Source organism: Rhinolophus sinicus, chromosome 14, assembly GCF_057876585.1.
Source record: "Rhinolophus sinicus isolate RSI-liver-muscle chromosome 14, RSI-T2T, whole genome shotgun sequence".
Lineage (NCBI taxonomy): Eukaryota > Metazoa > Chordata > Mammalia > Chiroptera > Rhinolophidae > Rhinolophus > Rhinolophus sinicus.
In genome coordinates this window covers 146,447,927-146,465,346 of record NC_142514.1, presented here as the reverse complement: position 1 = coordinate 146,465,346, position 17,420 = coordinate 146,447,927, and the positions used below count along the sequence as shown (strand labels likewise).

The 17,420-nt window shown below is 37.4% G+C and overlaps 2 protein-coding genes across 6 annotated transcripts in view; both read right to left on the bottom strand.

The window, feature by feature from the left end:
- The window catches only part of ZNF143 (zinc finger protein 143), a 42,957-nt gene extending 39,023 nt beyond the window's left edge, over window positions 1-3,934 (bottom strand). For 2 of the 5 annotated variants that reach the window (XM_019728891.3, XM_019728921.3), the window contains exon 1: window positions 3,786-3,934. The gene's annotated coding sequence lies outside the window, so the exon portion shown is untranslated. Of the gene's footprint in view, window positions 1-696; window positions 2,391-2,416; window positions 2,834-2,862; window positions 3,741-3,785 lie in introns of those variants that run through there. The other 3 variants (XM_019728911.3, XM_088791633.1, XM_019728901.3) reach the window with 3 other exon arrangements.
- Window positions 3,935-11,399: 7,465 nt separating this feature from the next.
- IPO7 (importin 7) overlaps window positions 11,400-17,420 on the bottom strand; it is a 47,733-nt gene continuing 41,712 nt past the window's right edge. The window contains exons 23-25 of the mRNA XM_019728877.3: window positions 16,761-16,967; window positions 14,372-14,488; window positions 11,400-13,534 (exon numbers count right to left, since the gene is read on the bottom strand). Coding sequence (XP_019584436.1) covers window positions 13,437-13,534; window positions 14,372-14,488; window positions 16,761-16,967 — 422 coding nt within the window. The 3' untranslated portion in view covers window positions 11,400-13,436. The remainder of the gene's footprint in view (window positions 13,535-14,371; window positions 14,489-16,760; window positions 16,968-17,420) is intronic.

Here is a 17,420-nt window from a genome sequence, read left to right as displayed (position 1 = left end):
TTACTTGAAATATCCATTCTACCACCATCTCCTTATTCTCTATCATAGGACTATTTCCTTCATAGAGAATTTCACTTACCAGAATTTCCAAGTTAACTCTAAGTTCCCCAAAGACAAGGTCCCCATCTGTCCTAGTCACCCCTGAATCCCTAGTGCCTACAAGAATGCCTGGCACATGGTACCTGATTACTAAATATTTGTTGAACAAATGAATACAATTTGTATGAGGTCATGGACAGGATTAAAGATTAGGTTTTCTTTTATTCCAGTGCTCTTTTCATTGTCTCACTTTTTATAACATGCTGTATTGTGTGGCTATAGCAAGTACAAACTACCATTAATTTAAATGATTCCAACTTCTTGTGACCATTACTCCATACTATATAAATCTCTGTATTTTCAATACGAGGCCAAATGCCTTCATCATTTAACTTAAAGATACATAAAAAGGTACAATAACATCCATCCTATGCCAATATTATGTACAGTACTTAAAATACTGTTATCAATCTAGGAACTACAGACATCTTACATTTTAAAAGTTAAAGAGTTGGGTATGTAGTAGGTTACTCAGTAGAATAACTCAGTAGAATACTCAGTTGAGAGACTGAGCTTTTGAGTCAACATAGATTTAAGCCCCAGCTTTGCTGTGTAATACGCAGTTGGACATGTTACCCTAAACTTCAGTTGACTCACCTGCAAAACAGGGGTAACTACTCCAGTACTTGACTTAGGTTTGTGGTTAAGATAAAGTTTATGTATATATGTAAATCACCCAAAAGCCATTTAATTCACCCCAAAAATCATTTAGCCACAGTTAAGTGCTGAGTAAAGTGGTATCTTAAGTACAAAAAAATGTAGTTTGGAGTTAAATGCTTGGGTCTACACATTAATGGACAAGTTATTAATGGACAGGGTTGTTTGTTACTGCAGTGTAGTTTTAAAATGGAATTACAGTTATGGGCAAGTATGTTGAAAACTTTATCATTGTTTTCAAAATTTTCTTTTCTACAAGGGGGACAGGGGATTTCTCAGTCTAAATCCATCTTAAAAACAAAATCATTTTGACAGTACAATAAAGTTTAAAACACTGTGTCACTAATTAAGCACAGAATGGAGCAGTAACGCATGCAACTCCTGGTTTTATTTCAGGACATTTTGTTCTGAAATACAGCCAGGAGCAAAAAGACCCAGAACTAGGTAAAACCTCACATTATAAAACAAAAACAAAAACTAGATAAAAACTTCCAAATTAAGTAAGGATGAAAACCTCAGGACTCAGAAAGTTTTCCTCACATGATCATAAACTGCACATACATTATACATAATTAATAACAGCTAAAGTAATAGTAGAGGCACAATTCCCCAATCCAGCTTGGTCTTTCCATGAAGAACACAATGAATCCTTACTTCACAGCACTATCTCAACTTGCAGCAAAAGGCTATGGACAGGGCCTGCCCGGTGGCTCAGATGGTTAGAGCTCCGTGCTCCTAACTCTAAAGGCTGCCGGTTCGATTCCCACAGGGGCCAGTGGGCTCTCAACCACAAGGTTGCCAGTTCGATTCCTCCAGTCCCACAAGGGATGGTGGGCTGTGCCCCCTGCAACTAGCAACTGCAACTGGACCTGGAGCTGAGCTGCACCCTCCACAACTAAGACTGAAAGGACAACAACTTGAAGCTGAATGGCACCCTCCACAACTAGGATTGAAAGGACAACAACTTGACTTGGAAAAAAGTCCTGGAAGTACACACTGTTCCCCAATAAAGTCCTGTTCCCCTTCCCCAATAAAATCTTTATTTAAAAAAAAAAAGGCTATGGACATTTTGCAAATCACTATCTGATAAGTTACTTGTATATAGATAAGACCTTTTACAACTCAATTAAGAGACAATCCAATTTAAAAATGCGGAAAAGACCCAAGTCGACATTCTCCGAAGAAGATACACAAATGGCCAAAAAGCACATGAAAAAAATGCTTAAAACCATTAGTCATTGGGAAATGCAAATCAAAATCACAAGAGATGCCACTGATACCCACTAAAATGGCTACCATGAAAAAGACTGCGTTAATAACAAGTGTTGGCAAGGATATGAAGAATTGTGAATTCTCATACACTACTGGTAGGAATGTAAAATGGTGCAGCCACTTTGGAACAGTTTGACAGTTCTTCAAAAGGTTGAACATAGCTACCATATGACCAAGAAATTCGACTCCTAGGTAGATATATCCAAGAGAAATGAAAACATGTCCACACAAAAACTTTTACACAAATGTTCATAGCAGCATTACACATACCAGACAAAAGCTGGAAAAAACCCAAATGTCCATCAACCGATGGATAAAACATGTTGTATCTATACATGAAATATTTGGCAACAGAAAGAAATGTATTGCCACATGCTATAACACGAACCTTGTAAATATTATGCTAAGTGAAAGAAGCCAGTCACAAAGGCCCATAAACTGTGTAATTCCAGTCATGTAAAATGTTCAGAATAAGCAAATCAGTCAATTAGTGGTTGGGGGAGGGGTGGAAGGTTAAGGGGAAATGGAGAGTAACTTAATGGGTAGTTTCTTTTTGGGGTCATAAACATGTTTTAAATTGATTGTGGAGATGATTGCACAACTCTGAATATACTAAACCAACTTGATTACATACTTTAAATGGGTGAGTTGTAAGGTTATGTGAATTATACCAATAAAGCTATTATTTAAAAAAAAAATAGGGGACTATGGAATTATACGCCTGTATTAGTTACGAATCTCATCAGTTTTTCGGTGATCTTATCACCTATTCTTACTAAAAACTTAACAATGAACTTAAATACACAGATTTTTGTCAACTACAGCAAAACTCACATATCTTCCACTAAGATTCAGGACAAAGCTGACAATTTTCCACCATATCCCCCCGTTGATTATATCAGCTGATTAGACACTTCCAAACTAAATGTTGACATTGGTTTTAAACAAATAATGGGTTTAGCAATGGTTTCTCCCAACTTTTTCCTTAACTTCGTTAATGCGGGGGTTAAAGGTTAAAAAAAGAGTAAGGGGAGGGAATAAAAACTCCTTCACGTTCCACAATAAAATGTTAAAAAGCAACTGAAGGATTCGTTCACTCTTTGGCCCCAACCATGAAAAAGGAGGTATGATAAAATGAATAATTTCTAACATTCGATGTTAAGCCTCAGTGACCTAAAAAATTAAAAAAAAAAAAAAAGTGAGGGAAACAAGTGATCTGTGCACGATCTGGGTTGGAGAAAATTCCAGGTGCGATCCGCAGGTGGGGTCCCAGCGGGCCCTGGGCCAGTCCTGCCGCCGGCGCCCCAGTTGGGGCCTAGTGCGGGCTGTGTCCCGCCGTCCCAGTCGGAGGAGCTTCGCCTCAGCAGCGCCTGGGGACTCGCTCCGCGCGGAGGTCAAGCCGAGAAGCGCCGCCAGGCTCCAGAGGGCTCCACCCTCCCCTCCTTCATTCCCTCCCCTCGGCGGTTCCCAGAGGGGAACAGGCGGGGCACAGCGCGCAGAGACAAGGTGTGTGGGGGGGTGGCGTCCGCAGCGAGAAAAGCTCCGCCGCCCCAGAGTGGCGGCCGCGGGTTATTAATAAACTCCGCTTCTGCCCAGGCGCCGCTCCCGCGGCCGGCCGTAGAATCGGCAAGGCCTGCGGCGGAGGTTGAGCAGCCGGAGTCAGAGCCGGGGCCCGAGCGAGCCCGCGCCGCCGCGCTAAGGGCGGCGGCCGGGCGGAGAATAATGCACACTGGGTAAAAACACATTTATATACGAACCTCCGAGAAAATTTTCCAACAATTCCTTCGTCCGACCACCATGCACCAGGACAGGAAACAGCCAACCGGCCCCCAGGCCCCGCAACCCGCATAGTGAGTCTGAAGCCCACCCCCAGCTTCCATTGGGCTATCACTACGTTACTCACTGGACGGTTTCTGCTTGCCATTGGCTCAAATTTAGGCTACGTGAGAGACCGCCTTATCCACGCCCCATTTTCGTTACGTCATGTCTTAAAGGCTGCGTCTGAGTGGCTTGCGCAAAGTGCGGAATTAAAGTTCCTCTGTCTGACTGGTTAGCAGAACCGCTCATCCTAGACCGACACCGCCTCTCTGACAAGTGAATTACGCCGATTCTGGGGCCCCAGCGGGAGGCGCCATTTTGTAGCGAGGGAGGGAGGCTGGTCCTTGTGACTGGCCGGGAGGGAGAAGGGGTGGCTGGCGCCATTTTCCCCACAGGGGTAGGAGATGGCCTTGGCTCTCCCGGTGGGCTTGTTGGAGAGCGTTCTGGCGATTGGTTAGGCTTTGCCTTGCGATTGCCGAGTGTCGCCCGTTGGGAGGGAAGTGGGTGGGAGGGATAGGACAGGATGGAAAGCCTAACAGTTCCCTGGGGGCTCTCGATGCCAGCTGAGGCCTTTGGTCTTGGGCAAGGGCTGTGCTTATCCTAGAGCTGCTGTTTGCCGGTCACTGGCTGCCCTGCTTCTGCAGTCGCCGGGGTATCACCATTCGGTGGGAGGGTGAGCTTCCTCCCTCTGCCGAAGCTCCGGCGCAGCTTGGCACCTGGGCGATGGTCTTGAATGCTGCTGGGAGACACTGCGGATGATTTTTCGTGCTTTCATGTTTAAATTCAAAATTTGAAATCGTCTGTAATGGTGTCGCTACTTTACTTGACCTTTTACCTTTTGTGTGTCGCGAATTAAAGGAAAGTCAAAAGGGTGGGAAAAGCATTGACTTGGACTCCCCAAACCTATTAAGAATGGATACAAATTAGTTGTGAAATTTAGGTACTATTTTTGTGGTCTTAACCCAAACTTTTTCTATACTATTGGAAATACTAGCCATTTCAGTAGTATTAAGTACTCATTTGCTTTGACAAGCAGGCTGAGTAAAGATTAGATAAGGTGTATAGACCAAAGGTCTTAAATCGGGCATTCCAGATGCAGAATTGAATTACTAAGAATGAGGAGGCTTGCCGGTTGTAACAGGTTTGTATTCTGTCTGCTTCCAAAAATTGGCGAGAGCTGAATGATGTTAGGTTTATTGCCTTTTGCATTTCAGACGATTATTGAATAGCCAAGGGGTTAAATCAAAAGGAAGTTAAAGGTAGCATTCTCAGAACAATTAAAATGTTTTGATTTACAGTTGAGCTTAGTTTGAGATTTTAACATTACCTTCTTTTTGGTGGAGAGTGGCGGGGGTCAGGCTGACTATAACCAAAGTATAGTTGCACAATCATTGTCTAAATGCCATTCGAAGGAAAATAGAACTTTGAGTTTCGTTTGATTACATATTCTTTATTAGTCTAAAGTAGTTATTTTTTACATTCTTACAAAAGTGAAAAATGTGACAAAATTGGATTAGGTTACTTGAAACTGGAGGAATGGCTCACTTAAACCAGTCTTGTATCCAATGGATTCCCTTTGTCTTAGGGCTGTACAGAGTTCAGATGAAAAGTATTTTAATTTATATTGTCTGTACTTTCCAGATGGTGTATCTGTATTACTAAGTCCCATGCCTGTAGTCTACTCGTTAAAACACTAATACAGAACCTCAAAAAGAATTTAAAAATAACCCTTTAATTGCAGATTGCAGTTACAGGACGTCCCCAGGACTACTAAATAGTTGTAAAAATTGAATGGTAGTGGTGGTGAATAGGACGCTGTAATTCTGATTCTGGGAGAGAGTTTAATTCTGATTTTGTCACAAATAATAGAACTTTGTATTAACAGTATTTACCAGAGACTGGAACAGAGTTCAAATGTACAAAGTATTCAGAGCCATTCATCATCTTCACATTTGCCCCAGATCACCTCCTGTCCCTTACAACTTGTATCTTAAATCAGCGGCTTGAAAGTATTTCACTTCCAACCAATGCTAGTCTAGGCTCTTAAAGCTGGACTATTTGCCCAATTTTCTAGATAGCCTAACTTATTTCTAGCCCCCTTTAAAAACTATTAACATCACGTTTTTTTTTTTAAACATTTCCTTCAATAACTCAAAACTTTCTGGAGAATTGACTTAAGCATATTTGTACGGTGACATAATGGTTATAATAGGTATATGTATACATATATAATATGTATAGAAAAATAGAAATGATGCATTAATTATGGGAGGTGTTATAGGTGATTTGGATTTATTAAATTGTTCCTGTAATAAATTTGAATTTATCATGAATTTGTAGTTTGTTTTTAAACACTGAGGAATTTAAAACCAAACTAGTGGTTTGCTCTCTGTTGGGAGCTGTGGCTGTAGATGTGTCACTTGTCTCAAAATCTGTTGTCTCATGTAAAGTAAAACCACTTATGCCGCAGTGTGATTGGATGTCTCATGAGAATGTAGGTAAACAAATCTAGCACAGTTCCTATCAGAGATGCATTCAAGAGCTTAATAAATGGTAGCCCATCTTTCTCCAATTCTTTTTAATGGTCTACAGCAGTGGTTTTTGAGCACTTTGATAGCTCCTTTGAGATTTTGGATGAAAACTATGAAAAAGATTAAAGTAAAGTTTATGGTTTCATAGGGCTCATGGACCCAAAGTTAGAGCCCTTGCTTGGTCTGTAGACTAAACTCATTCAGTTAATCTCACTCAGCTTCCACACTGAAAGCACTGATTAGGGCTTAATTAGAACATATTTTGGAAGTTTTGCCATGATTAGTTTACTTAAAATGTTCCTTTCCAATCTCAGATAAGTGATTCTCAGTATATATGTTGACTTAAGCATAGCTATAGTACAACTAATAATGTTAGCGGCTAATTGCATGATTGCCCTCAGAAGCTGATGTATAGTAATTCTGGTATGAATGCAATATTTCCATTTTACCAACTCTACCCTTGGACCACTTGTTAACCCCATTCATTATATCTTTGAAAAATCACCCAATAGCTCAAAGGCTTACCAATTGTGGTTAATGTGTGCTAAATTTTAGTGGCAAACTAAGGGAAAGATACCGTTTATTTACAAAAGGTTACAAATCTAAAGCCCCTTAAGATTCCAGGTGTCCCTTTAAAACTGGCTACCTTCAAAGATTCTAGTTATCATTTTGGCTTCTAATTACATTTGCTTAAATCTAAAGTAGAGCATTCCAGACAAAGGGAAAACCAACTTTCATTAATATACGTAATGTCTGCACTGTTCCAGCAGTAGAGTTAAATAGTGGGTAGTCCATGAATGAAACCAGTCTTCAACATGATTTTATCTTCCGGGAAAAAACTTGAGACAATTTTTTTTAAGGTGAAGATCATGTCTCCAAACAAGCAGTAAGGTTGATAACCACTTTATAGAAAAACACTAAGTGCTGTAATTTTGGGGGGAAGTTTGGCTCAGTCTTTTTTTTTTTTTTTTGCTCAGTCTTAAAATTCCTAATTATATTACATTGAAAGATATAACAGATGCAACATTTACAGAAAAAAAGGAACTTTAAGGGTACCCCAAAATTTAACCAAAAGTTTGGCACTACCTTAGATTGTTTGATAGGGTAATAGGATTTAAAAAACAAACCAGTAACAAAACAAAATACTGGGGGAATACAATCTATTTTCCCTCTAATATGGGTAACACCTGCACAACCATAAGTAAAACTTAGTTGTATTAAGTCAACATTTCATTTTACATTTTAGAGAACTTTAACCAAATTGGAGACTTCCTTTAAACAAAACTGAAAATTAAGATCCTCATGTACCGTAAGACTCACCATTTTAAAGTATATACTTAGTTTTTAGTATATTCACAAGGCTGTGCAACCATAACCAATATCTAATCCAAAACATTTCATCATCCCCAAAAAGAAACCCTGTACCCATTAGCAGTCACTCTTCATTTCCTCCTCCCCCCCACTCCTGGCAACCTCTAATGTAATTTCTGTGGACTTGCCAATCCTACACATTTCTTTAACTGCAATTTTTGTGTGTGACTTCACTGATTTCAAGGCTCATTCACATTGTAGCATGTAACAGTACTTCATTCCTTTTTATTGCCAAATACCCGATTTTATGGGCAAACCACATATTACAGATTTTTCAATTGACAGCTACTTGGGTTGTTTCTGCCTTTTGGCTATAATAATGCTACTATGAACCATCACAAATTCTTGTGTGTACATGTGTTTCATTTCTTTTTAATATATTCAGAGCCAGTCATAATCACACACACAAACACACACACAGGCTGACAAGTTCACGAACTTGTTGGAACGATGTTGCTAACCTTTTGATATCAGAGGGATTATTCATTATGAATTTGTACCAACTGGACAGTTAATCAAGTTTACTATTTGGAAGTGCTGAAAAGGCTGCGTGAAAAAGACGACCGGAACTTTTCACCAGTAATTCGTGGTTCTTGCATCATGACAATGCACCAGCTCACATGGCACTGTCTGTGAGGGAGTTTTTAGTCAGTAAATAACTATTGGAACATCCTCCCTACTCACCTGATCTGGCCCCCAATGACTTCTTTCTTTACTCGAAGATAAAGGAAATACTGAAAGGAAGACATTTTGATGACATTCAGGACATCAAGGGTAATACGATGACAGCTCTGATGGCCATTCCAGAAAAAGAGTTCCAAAATTGTTTTGAAGGGTGGACTAGGTGCTGGCATTGGTGCATAGCTTCCCAAGGGGAGTACTTCAAAGGTGACCGTAGTGATATGCAGCAATGAGGTATGTAGCACTTTTTCTAGGATGAGTTTGCGAACTTAATTGTCCGACCTGTGTGCGTGTGTATACGCGAGTGGAATTGGTGTGTGACATTATTTTCAACTTGGTGAGGAACTGCCAAACTTTTTCATAATAAACATTTTACATCTTATCAGCAATGTATGAGGTTTCTAATTTCTCCACATCATTACCAATACTTGCAATTGTCCACCTTCTTGATTATAGACATGCTAGTAGGTGTGAAATGTTTTATTCTGATTTGCATTTTCCTAATGACTAGTGATGTTGAGCATCTTTTCCAATGATACTGGTCATTTATCTTTAGAGAAATGTCTACTTGGATTCTTTCCCATTTTTCAATCGTCTTATTGAATCATAAGTGTTCCTATACACTAAAGATTTGCAAATATGTTCTCCTACTCTGGACTGTCTTTACCATTTCTGGAATGTGTCCTTTGATGCACAAGTTTTAAATTTTGATGAAATCCAAGTCATCTATTTTGTTGCTTTTGCTTTGGTGTTATATCCAAGAAACCATCTAATTCATAGTCACAAAAATTTATGCCTACATTTTTTCCTAAGAGTTTTATAGTTGGAGATCTTGTATTTAAATGTGAGGCAAGGGTCCAACCAACTTCATGTTTTGCATGCAGATACCCAGCTGTCTTAGAACCATTTGTTGAAAATATTCTTTCCTACACTGAATGGTCTGGCACCCTTGTCAAAAATCAATTGCCCACAAATTTAAGGGTTTATTTCTAGACTCAATTTTATTCCACTGGTCAGTATGTTTATCCTTATACCAGTGTCACTGTCAGGATTATTAAATCATTTTCACATTTGAGGTTGTTTTGGCTACTGAATCCCTTGTATTGCCACACAAATTTTAGAATCAGTTTATCATTTCCTGCAAAAAAGGTAGCTGGGATTTTTATAGGAATTACACTGAATTTGTCGATTTGGGGAGTATTGCTATCCTCACAATATTGTCTTCCAATTTGTGAACATGGGATGTCTTTCCCATTTATTTAGTTCTCTTCTTTCAATAGATTAGAATGCAAGTTTTTCAGTTTTAAACTTATTCCTGTGTATTTTTTGATGCTATTGTACATAGAATTTTAATATCACTTTCATTTCATTGCTATATAGAAATACAACTGATTTTTGTATGTTGATCTCATGTTCTGTATCTTTGAAGTCATTAGCACTTTTTGTTTGTGGATCCTTGGAGTTTCATTTAAGATCACATCACCTGTGAATATAGTCTCACTTCTTCATTTCCAATCTGGATGTCTTTTATTTCCTCTTCTTGCATAACTGCCCTGGCTAGAACTTCATGTCCAATGTTGAACAGAAGAAGGAACAGGGGGCATGCTTTTTTGGTTCTTGATCTCAAGGGGTAAAGGGTTTTAAGTCTTTTATCATTAAGTCCATTAGTTTTAGGTTTTTGGTAGATGCATTTTTCAGGAACTTCCATTGAAGAAGTTCCCTTGTATTTCTAGTTTGAGTTTATTAAAAGGATTTTGAAGGAAACATCAAAAGACTGATAGGAGGAAGCATTTAAATATAAGAATCACATAGAGTATAACTGACAAATTTCAGTCTGTAAATATATAAAGGAATTATCACCTGTGCTTTAAAAAACCTGGAGGGGGGATTACCACACACCAAAAATAAGCTATTTATTCCTTCCATAGTGATAGAATCCTGGATTTCTAGCTGGGTACCTACTTTCCCTTTGTAAGAAACACATGCACCAAAGTATGAAGTATTGCAAGGTTGGCCAACTTCAAGGGTAAAACCTAAAATTCAGGCAGGTAGCTATCATATAGTCACAGATAATCTTCACCAAAACTTATATAAACAGAGCTGACATTTTTATAACTGTTAAGTTTTAATGTAATTTTAGGTTATTCATTTTACAAAGCATGGAATGCCTATGCTTAAGGCATTGTGCTAGCTCTTCCCAAAGACCTGGTTTAGTCATAATACATTTTTTAATGACTTTTTATTCATGCTTGCTTTCAGGGTATACCTGGGGCTGAATAGCAGTATGTAGCCATAGGGCTGTGGTTTGGCCAATCCTGCTCCACACACTGGTCTCTTCCAGCAGTGAGCATAGTAGTCACCATCTTGATAAAAGTGTGTAGGTTAGTAATTACCATTTTATAACCTGCAGAGAAACAGATGCACTTCTTTTATTGACTACTGATAAAGGAATAGGTTTTTAAAAGATGGATTGCTTAAGTTTACAAAAAAAGATTTTACGCTAGTGTCAGCCACTAAGATAAATACTGAAACCCAAACAAAATCAGAATTTGTGTAAATTAAAAATTAAGTTATAGGTTAGTGAAACTGTGGGAAAGGCTATACGTTAAATAAAATCTACATGCAACGAATTACATGTTTCTAAATATACTCAAAAGTTATCAAAAGTCCTATAACCTTATCTAGAAACAGACATATCAAGATTCATAATCTATAAGAAAATAATTTGATGTTAAATTTAATAAATACGGAAAATAACTGAGATATATTTGATGCATTAGAAACTACCATTTGAACACTATTTAATATTAAATATAAGTTTAATTTTAAGGTCTTTAATTTCAGTTAAAATCCATAAATGGAAATGTTTGGATTGTATGACAGAGGAAACAATAAAACTTGTTCTCAAAGACATACCAATACATTTTCTTGAAACAAAACCTCAGCAAATGAGAATTTTCATACCGTGCATGGGAATAACTAAAACCTTTATTAGATATGGTTTTCCAATAACAGTGAAAACTGGAATTATCAATTCAAAGAGCAGTGAAGTCTGAAATTTAAAAAAGTGGACTAAGTATTAGGGGATAAAAGGTAAAGGAAGACGAAAACGTTTAATACTATTCAGTATCTCCCCTCTGTACACAATGTTGCATATATACAACTACTCCATTTTAATTTTATTGATTTTATATAATAGTGAAATCCCCTTAAGCAACCTAGGGTATACAGATGGTGTCCAACTTGGGGGGAAAAAGTAGAAACACACTTAACAGTTTTCATCCACACATTTTAGACAGACAATTCTTTTTTTTCATCTTTTTTTGGCCAAGATTTTCATAGTAAATTCATAAATATAGGAAACTTTTCACTCCTTCAGTGTTAAAATAGAAAACCAAACAGTGCCAACAACAGTGGCTTAATTATTGGCATACAAGAAAAACACAACACCAATGGGTTTTCTTCATTATGCATTTTAAATATCAATATGTGCATGTTTCATTTTTACAGTTATAAATTTTCTAGTCTGTTATAGATAACAGCATTTAATAGTTTTTAATCCATTGAGATGTTGCTTTCAATTTGAAATATTGTGTGTATACATGTATATAAAAAAATAACCCAATGTATGACTCATCTGACAGATGTTTAAGATCAATAAAGGCTTATTTTTGAACATGCAGTTAGGAGAGAGGGAAGCAAGCCAACCTCTTTATGTTGTCTTGTTGCCGGCTTGTTTTTGCAGTGGTATCAGTAGTGGTTTTTGGAGGGAACCATGTGCCTTCAGCCTATCTATTTAAGATAAGATACCACAATCAACAAGAGGGGTAAGAGAGATGGGCAAAAGGGGGTGGGCAGGTGTTAAATGTCAAATTTTAAAAGTGTGAATTTTGCACACTTTCTCGGTACAGGATAAAAACAAGCCAATGAGGAAAAACTTTTATAATTAGGAAAACACTGCAATCGAATTAAGACGTAATAGCCGAATTAAGTTCTTTTAATAGATTGCATATATAGATGTTTAGCCATACTTTGATCAACTCCTTAAGAGTAGAACTTTATATCCAGTTTACATGCTTCAAATATCACCTTTCTTATTTGTTACAGTAGGGTCTTGTATCCAAATATCCACTTGTACACTGAGAGCTTTAAGAAAAAACAAGACACAGAGGGAGTTGCCATTTTTTAGCAGCAATGAAATACCACTAACCCCTTTTAACATACCGAATTCAAGTCACTATCAGAAGTGAGCGCACCACGAAGTCACCAGGTACAAAACTGCTAGTTCATTTTTAAATTAATAACTTGAAATTACCCCTGCCCCCCGCCCCATTACATCCCTTCTTTTTATAAACAGCAAACATTTTGCTATTTTATACATAGGCTAGCAGGCTTGTTTCAATATGAAAGTGCTAATTCATTTACAGATTTTTTTTTAATCAGTTTATGTAGTGCTACAATAAATGTCCAATAATCTACATAGGAACAATATTTGATGAATGAAATGATGAAGACTGAATAAGGTTATCAATTACCTTATCTTATTTACATATGAAGAATAGATACCCAATGGTGAGAAAGAGACAGAAATCGGACAAATACTCATAGGTGTAAAAATTACATCTACCTCTGAGCTTATACTGTAAATGAGACATTTTAAATAGTCCTGTAGCCCATGCCTATTTTTTCCTCAGAAAAAGAAAAGCTGCCTTCATGACATCCCCTCTTGTTTCATATTTCCACAGTGTCACTTGAACTTTCAGTCAGAATCTTACTTTCTTCAAAAAATAAAGAAAATACCCCCCCCTCAAGTTTCCTCCCTCCCCCCCAAAATCCCTCTGGTTTCTTTTTCAGTGCCAAGTTGCATGATCAGGTCCCACCTCCTGGGTTTTTGTCCATCTATTGATCAATTAGTTTAGAGTGGATAACACGAACCAGTTCTGGAACCGCTACTGGGAGGAACACAAGCTCTTCACTACACTCACACAGCAGGAAGGAAAGTGAAACTCAATTCATCCCTGGCGCCGGGCCTCCAAAATTGAAAGAGCTTGGCACAACTGGAGCACTGAATTTGTATCCTCCATGCTTCTCAATCATTTTGGATTCTAGAAAACAAGTGAGTGATAGTTTAATAGAGCATTTAGTCATCTTACTGCTTTGGAAAACAGAAGAAACTGACATTAACCATAGCTTTACTAGTATTAGGCATGAAGTTCCAAAGTTCTCCCTCTAAATGTACAGGAGCCGAGACAAGTATTATGTAGACAAGATAAACTCTCCTGCTGTAGTCTGTAGACTTCTTAGCTTTCACTTCCCATTGCTTTTTTTTCCCTTAAATCTTTAAATACCCCATTTTGAGTCAAATACTGAATCAGTAGGATCCAATCTTCAAAGGGACTAACAGCTAATGAATCTAATGCAAGCAAACCCAAACCCAATCATAAAAATACTTTAGAAAACAGGAGGACCCTTCATTGAATATAAAAGTAGTTTGACTAACATGTATTAAGATGTATAGAAAATTGTTAGGCTATACATTATCTAAATGTCCTTTTTAGAAATGCATACTGACTGGAATGTTTGAGGATGAAAAGACAAGATAATGTCAGGATTTTCTTTAATAAACTTATAAGAGCAGTTTTCATAACTTCAAACATTTTTTTTTCACTTTTAATAGGATTTTCGACTATCAAGCTATCACGATGAGCTTGAGTGACCTTACGAAAATTCCTGCACACTGAGTCTTCAACTACACTTTAAACCAGTAAACTATAGCCAAACACAAAATTCATTACTTCATTTCATTCCTTCAGATTAGAGTGAATTCCTATCACCTGCAACAACGGTAGCTGTTATATAATTTTAAATCATTTAATATAAAATTTTAAAGCTGTACCAAATTATTAGTTGCATTAAAGAGGGGCTGTGGGCAATTAACATACCATGGGCTGCTCTTCTTTGATCGGCCAGAGTTGCTATATCCTGTAACTGTTTTCTTTGTTCTTCACTAAGACCATGAGTCAGAGCCTGATACCACACAGGATTACGATTTTGTATAGCTATCAAGAAAAGAAACAAGGGTGAAAAGGGCAATAAGACAGGCCTGGTAGTTCCTTTCCATTCTGTTCCCTATAGTCTATCTCCAGTACCAAAATTCTGACCTATTTTATATTCCCCCAATAATAAGTTATTATGAAACAAATGGTATAGGGGAGGAGGGGAAATTCTGGTTTTGCTTTATGCCTCAAAAAATATAATCATTCTCATAATTAGATTCATATCCTTAGCAAATAAGGATTCAGAGCGTAAACCATTCTTATATAATAAGTAACAAACTAAGGAAAGTTAAGAAATAAAATTAATATGACCCCCGTACAAGATTCAGAATTAAAGCAACTTGAAAATAATCAAGGCTACTTTGGTTAGATTTCTCAAATCCCCAAGTTACAAAACAAAAATCAGAAGCATTAAGTAGATGCAAGAAAGGGGTGAATGGTACAAAATAAATGCCTCATTTCTTTCTGTACTCCCGATTCAAAACCCTTCTTAAATACACCTACTGTCTTTCCATAGAAAGATAGCTCTGCAGTGCTTAAGTTTAAGTTAAAATTGAAATGCTCACACATTTTTAATGTTATATCCTAAGTAATGTTCAAACTCAACCTGTGAAAAAACGAGAACAAATTTTCCCAGCATCACAAGACCAGGTATTAAAAATCTCACAATGTTTCATGAAAACATGCACTAGGGAGCCGGCCCGGTGGCTCAGGTGATTGGAGCTCCATGCTCCTAACTCTGAAGGCTGCCGGTTCGATTCCCATATGGGCCAGTGGGCTCTCAACCACAAGGTTGTCAGTTCGATTTCCCGTAAGGGATGGTGGGCAGCAACTAATGATTGAACATGGCACCTTGAACATGGCACCTTGAGCTGAGCTGCCTCCGGATGGTTCAGTTGGTTGGAGCGTGGGCTCTCAACCACAAGGTTGCCAGTTCGATTTCCCGCAAGGGATGGTGGGCAGCGCCCCCTGCAACTAATGATTGAACACAGCACCTTGAGCTGAGCTGCGCCCTCCACAACTAAGATTGAAATAACAAAGACTTGGAAAAATTACTGGAAAAATACACACTGTTCCTCAATAAAGTCCTGTTCCCCTTCCCCAATAAAATCTAAAAAAAGAAAAAGATGCACTCTTATATAAAAAAAAGAAAACATACACTAGATAAATTGATGTATAAAGATATCAAGTCTGACCATGTATTTCCCTATTTCAATTAAATAATTACACAAAGGTGTGTGTTGTGTGTGTGTGTGTGGTGAGTGAGAGACAGTGACAATGAGAGAAAATGTTCTCTATAAAGATTTTCCACAAAAGAATTTTTTTTAATGGAGTAATTTCAAGAATGAAAACTGATTTCCTCTTATACTAGGCGTGCCAAGTATTTTGTGGAGGAAGGCTGATTTTCAATCACATGATTTTATATTTCTATTTTATTGCATTTACTGTGCATGAGCCCTCTATTTTAATTCCTTAATCCTTTAGGGATTAATCCTTTGTGTTTAAATCTACAAAACACAAAGCCATAGACAAAAGCAAGACAGTAGTTCTTGGCACCTCAGTCAATTCTTGCTGCCTGCCATGCTCTGAAACCATTTCTTTGTGTTTCTGCAACGTTGCATCAAAATTGCTTTGCAATGGGCTTGGAAGACTAATCAGAGAACTTATTTTATATATCAAAGTTGATAATGCACAGGAATGATACAGTGTAATAATTAACTCTGAGGGAAATGGTGTTTTGTTGAAATCCAAGCAAATGAATGGTTAAAAAAAAAAAAAGCACAAACTTGCACCTAATATTCTGTAGTCACACACTGTGACACAGGAGAAAAAGAAAAGGGACGCCAAGGCCATTATTTATAAATGATCAAATTCTCAATAGGTAAGTGTAGATTTGGCTGGGAAGAAAAGATACAGAAACCCATAAACACACAAACAGAAGAGTGGATACTTCTGGGTAAAGCTGGGAGGCTAAAAATCAGAAGTGGGAAAGAGGAATTGTCATTATATAAACTTGTTGAACTACACTATTTTCCTATAATGTGCATGTTCCAAAATTATAATCTAAATAAAAATAAAATGATAGGATGAGGAAAATACTCTCAAACTATGGCAACAGTAGAAATAACTTTGGTTACTTTGCCTAACAATCCTAAATCACATTCTAGTTTGGATTTGACATACTCAAATTCCCTTTAAAGGACATAAAAACAGATTGCTTCAGGGAAATGGATTATATAGAGGTATTCGAATTACATATAACGAGTTGACTTACTCTGAAATATAGCTTTAAATATCTGATACTCATCAACAGGGTTGTCTTCATCATCAATGATTGTGGAATAGCCCTCCAGAGCAGTCTCCTCAGCATCATCTTCTTCCCAGTCTTCATCATCTCCATCTTCACCTGCTTGCTTAGCCAGAATCTCCAAATATTCTTGACCATCTTCATCAATGTCATCTTCATCACTCCCCAGTTCCTCTGGCAAGTCATAAAATAGGTGCTTTTGTTAATACTGAAATATTCTGTTACTCAACAAACTGACAGTGATAACTGTCAGTAAATTACAAATCACAACTGAATAAATTCAAGGAAGAGTTCCAGGACTTGGTGTTTAAGTATATATTCAGCAATAAATAGAAAAAAAAAATCTCATAGAAATCCAAGAAACCCAACCACGATTAATATTAGAGGTTTAAAAAAGGACTGCATAATATGAGATTTAGACTTGGGTGTGCTCTATGCCTTATGTTATATACCAAAACAAACACCAATAGTAAAGTAATATAGTTTATGTTATATCCACAGAACACATTTCGCAAGATTTTTTTTCAAGGCTAGCTTAATAAATGATAAAAGACAAAAATGGCAATAACTATCTTATTCTGAAACCTTTACAGTAATTTATCTTAACCAACATTCTATCAATTTATA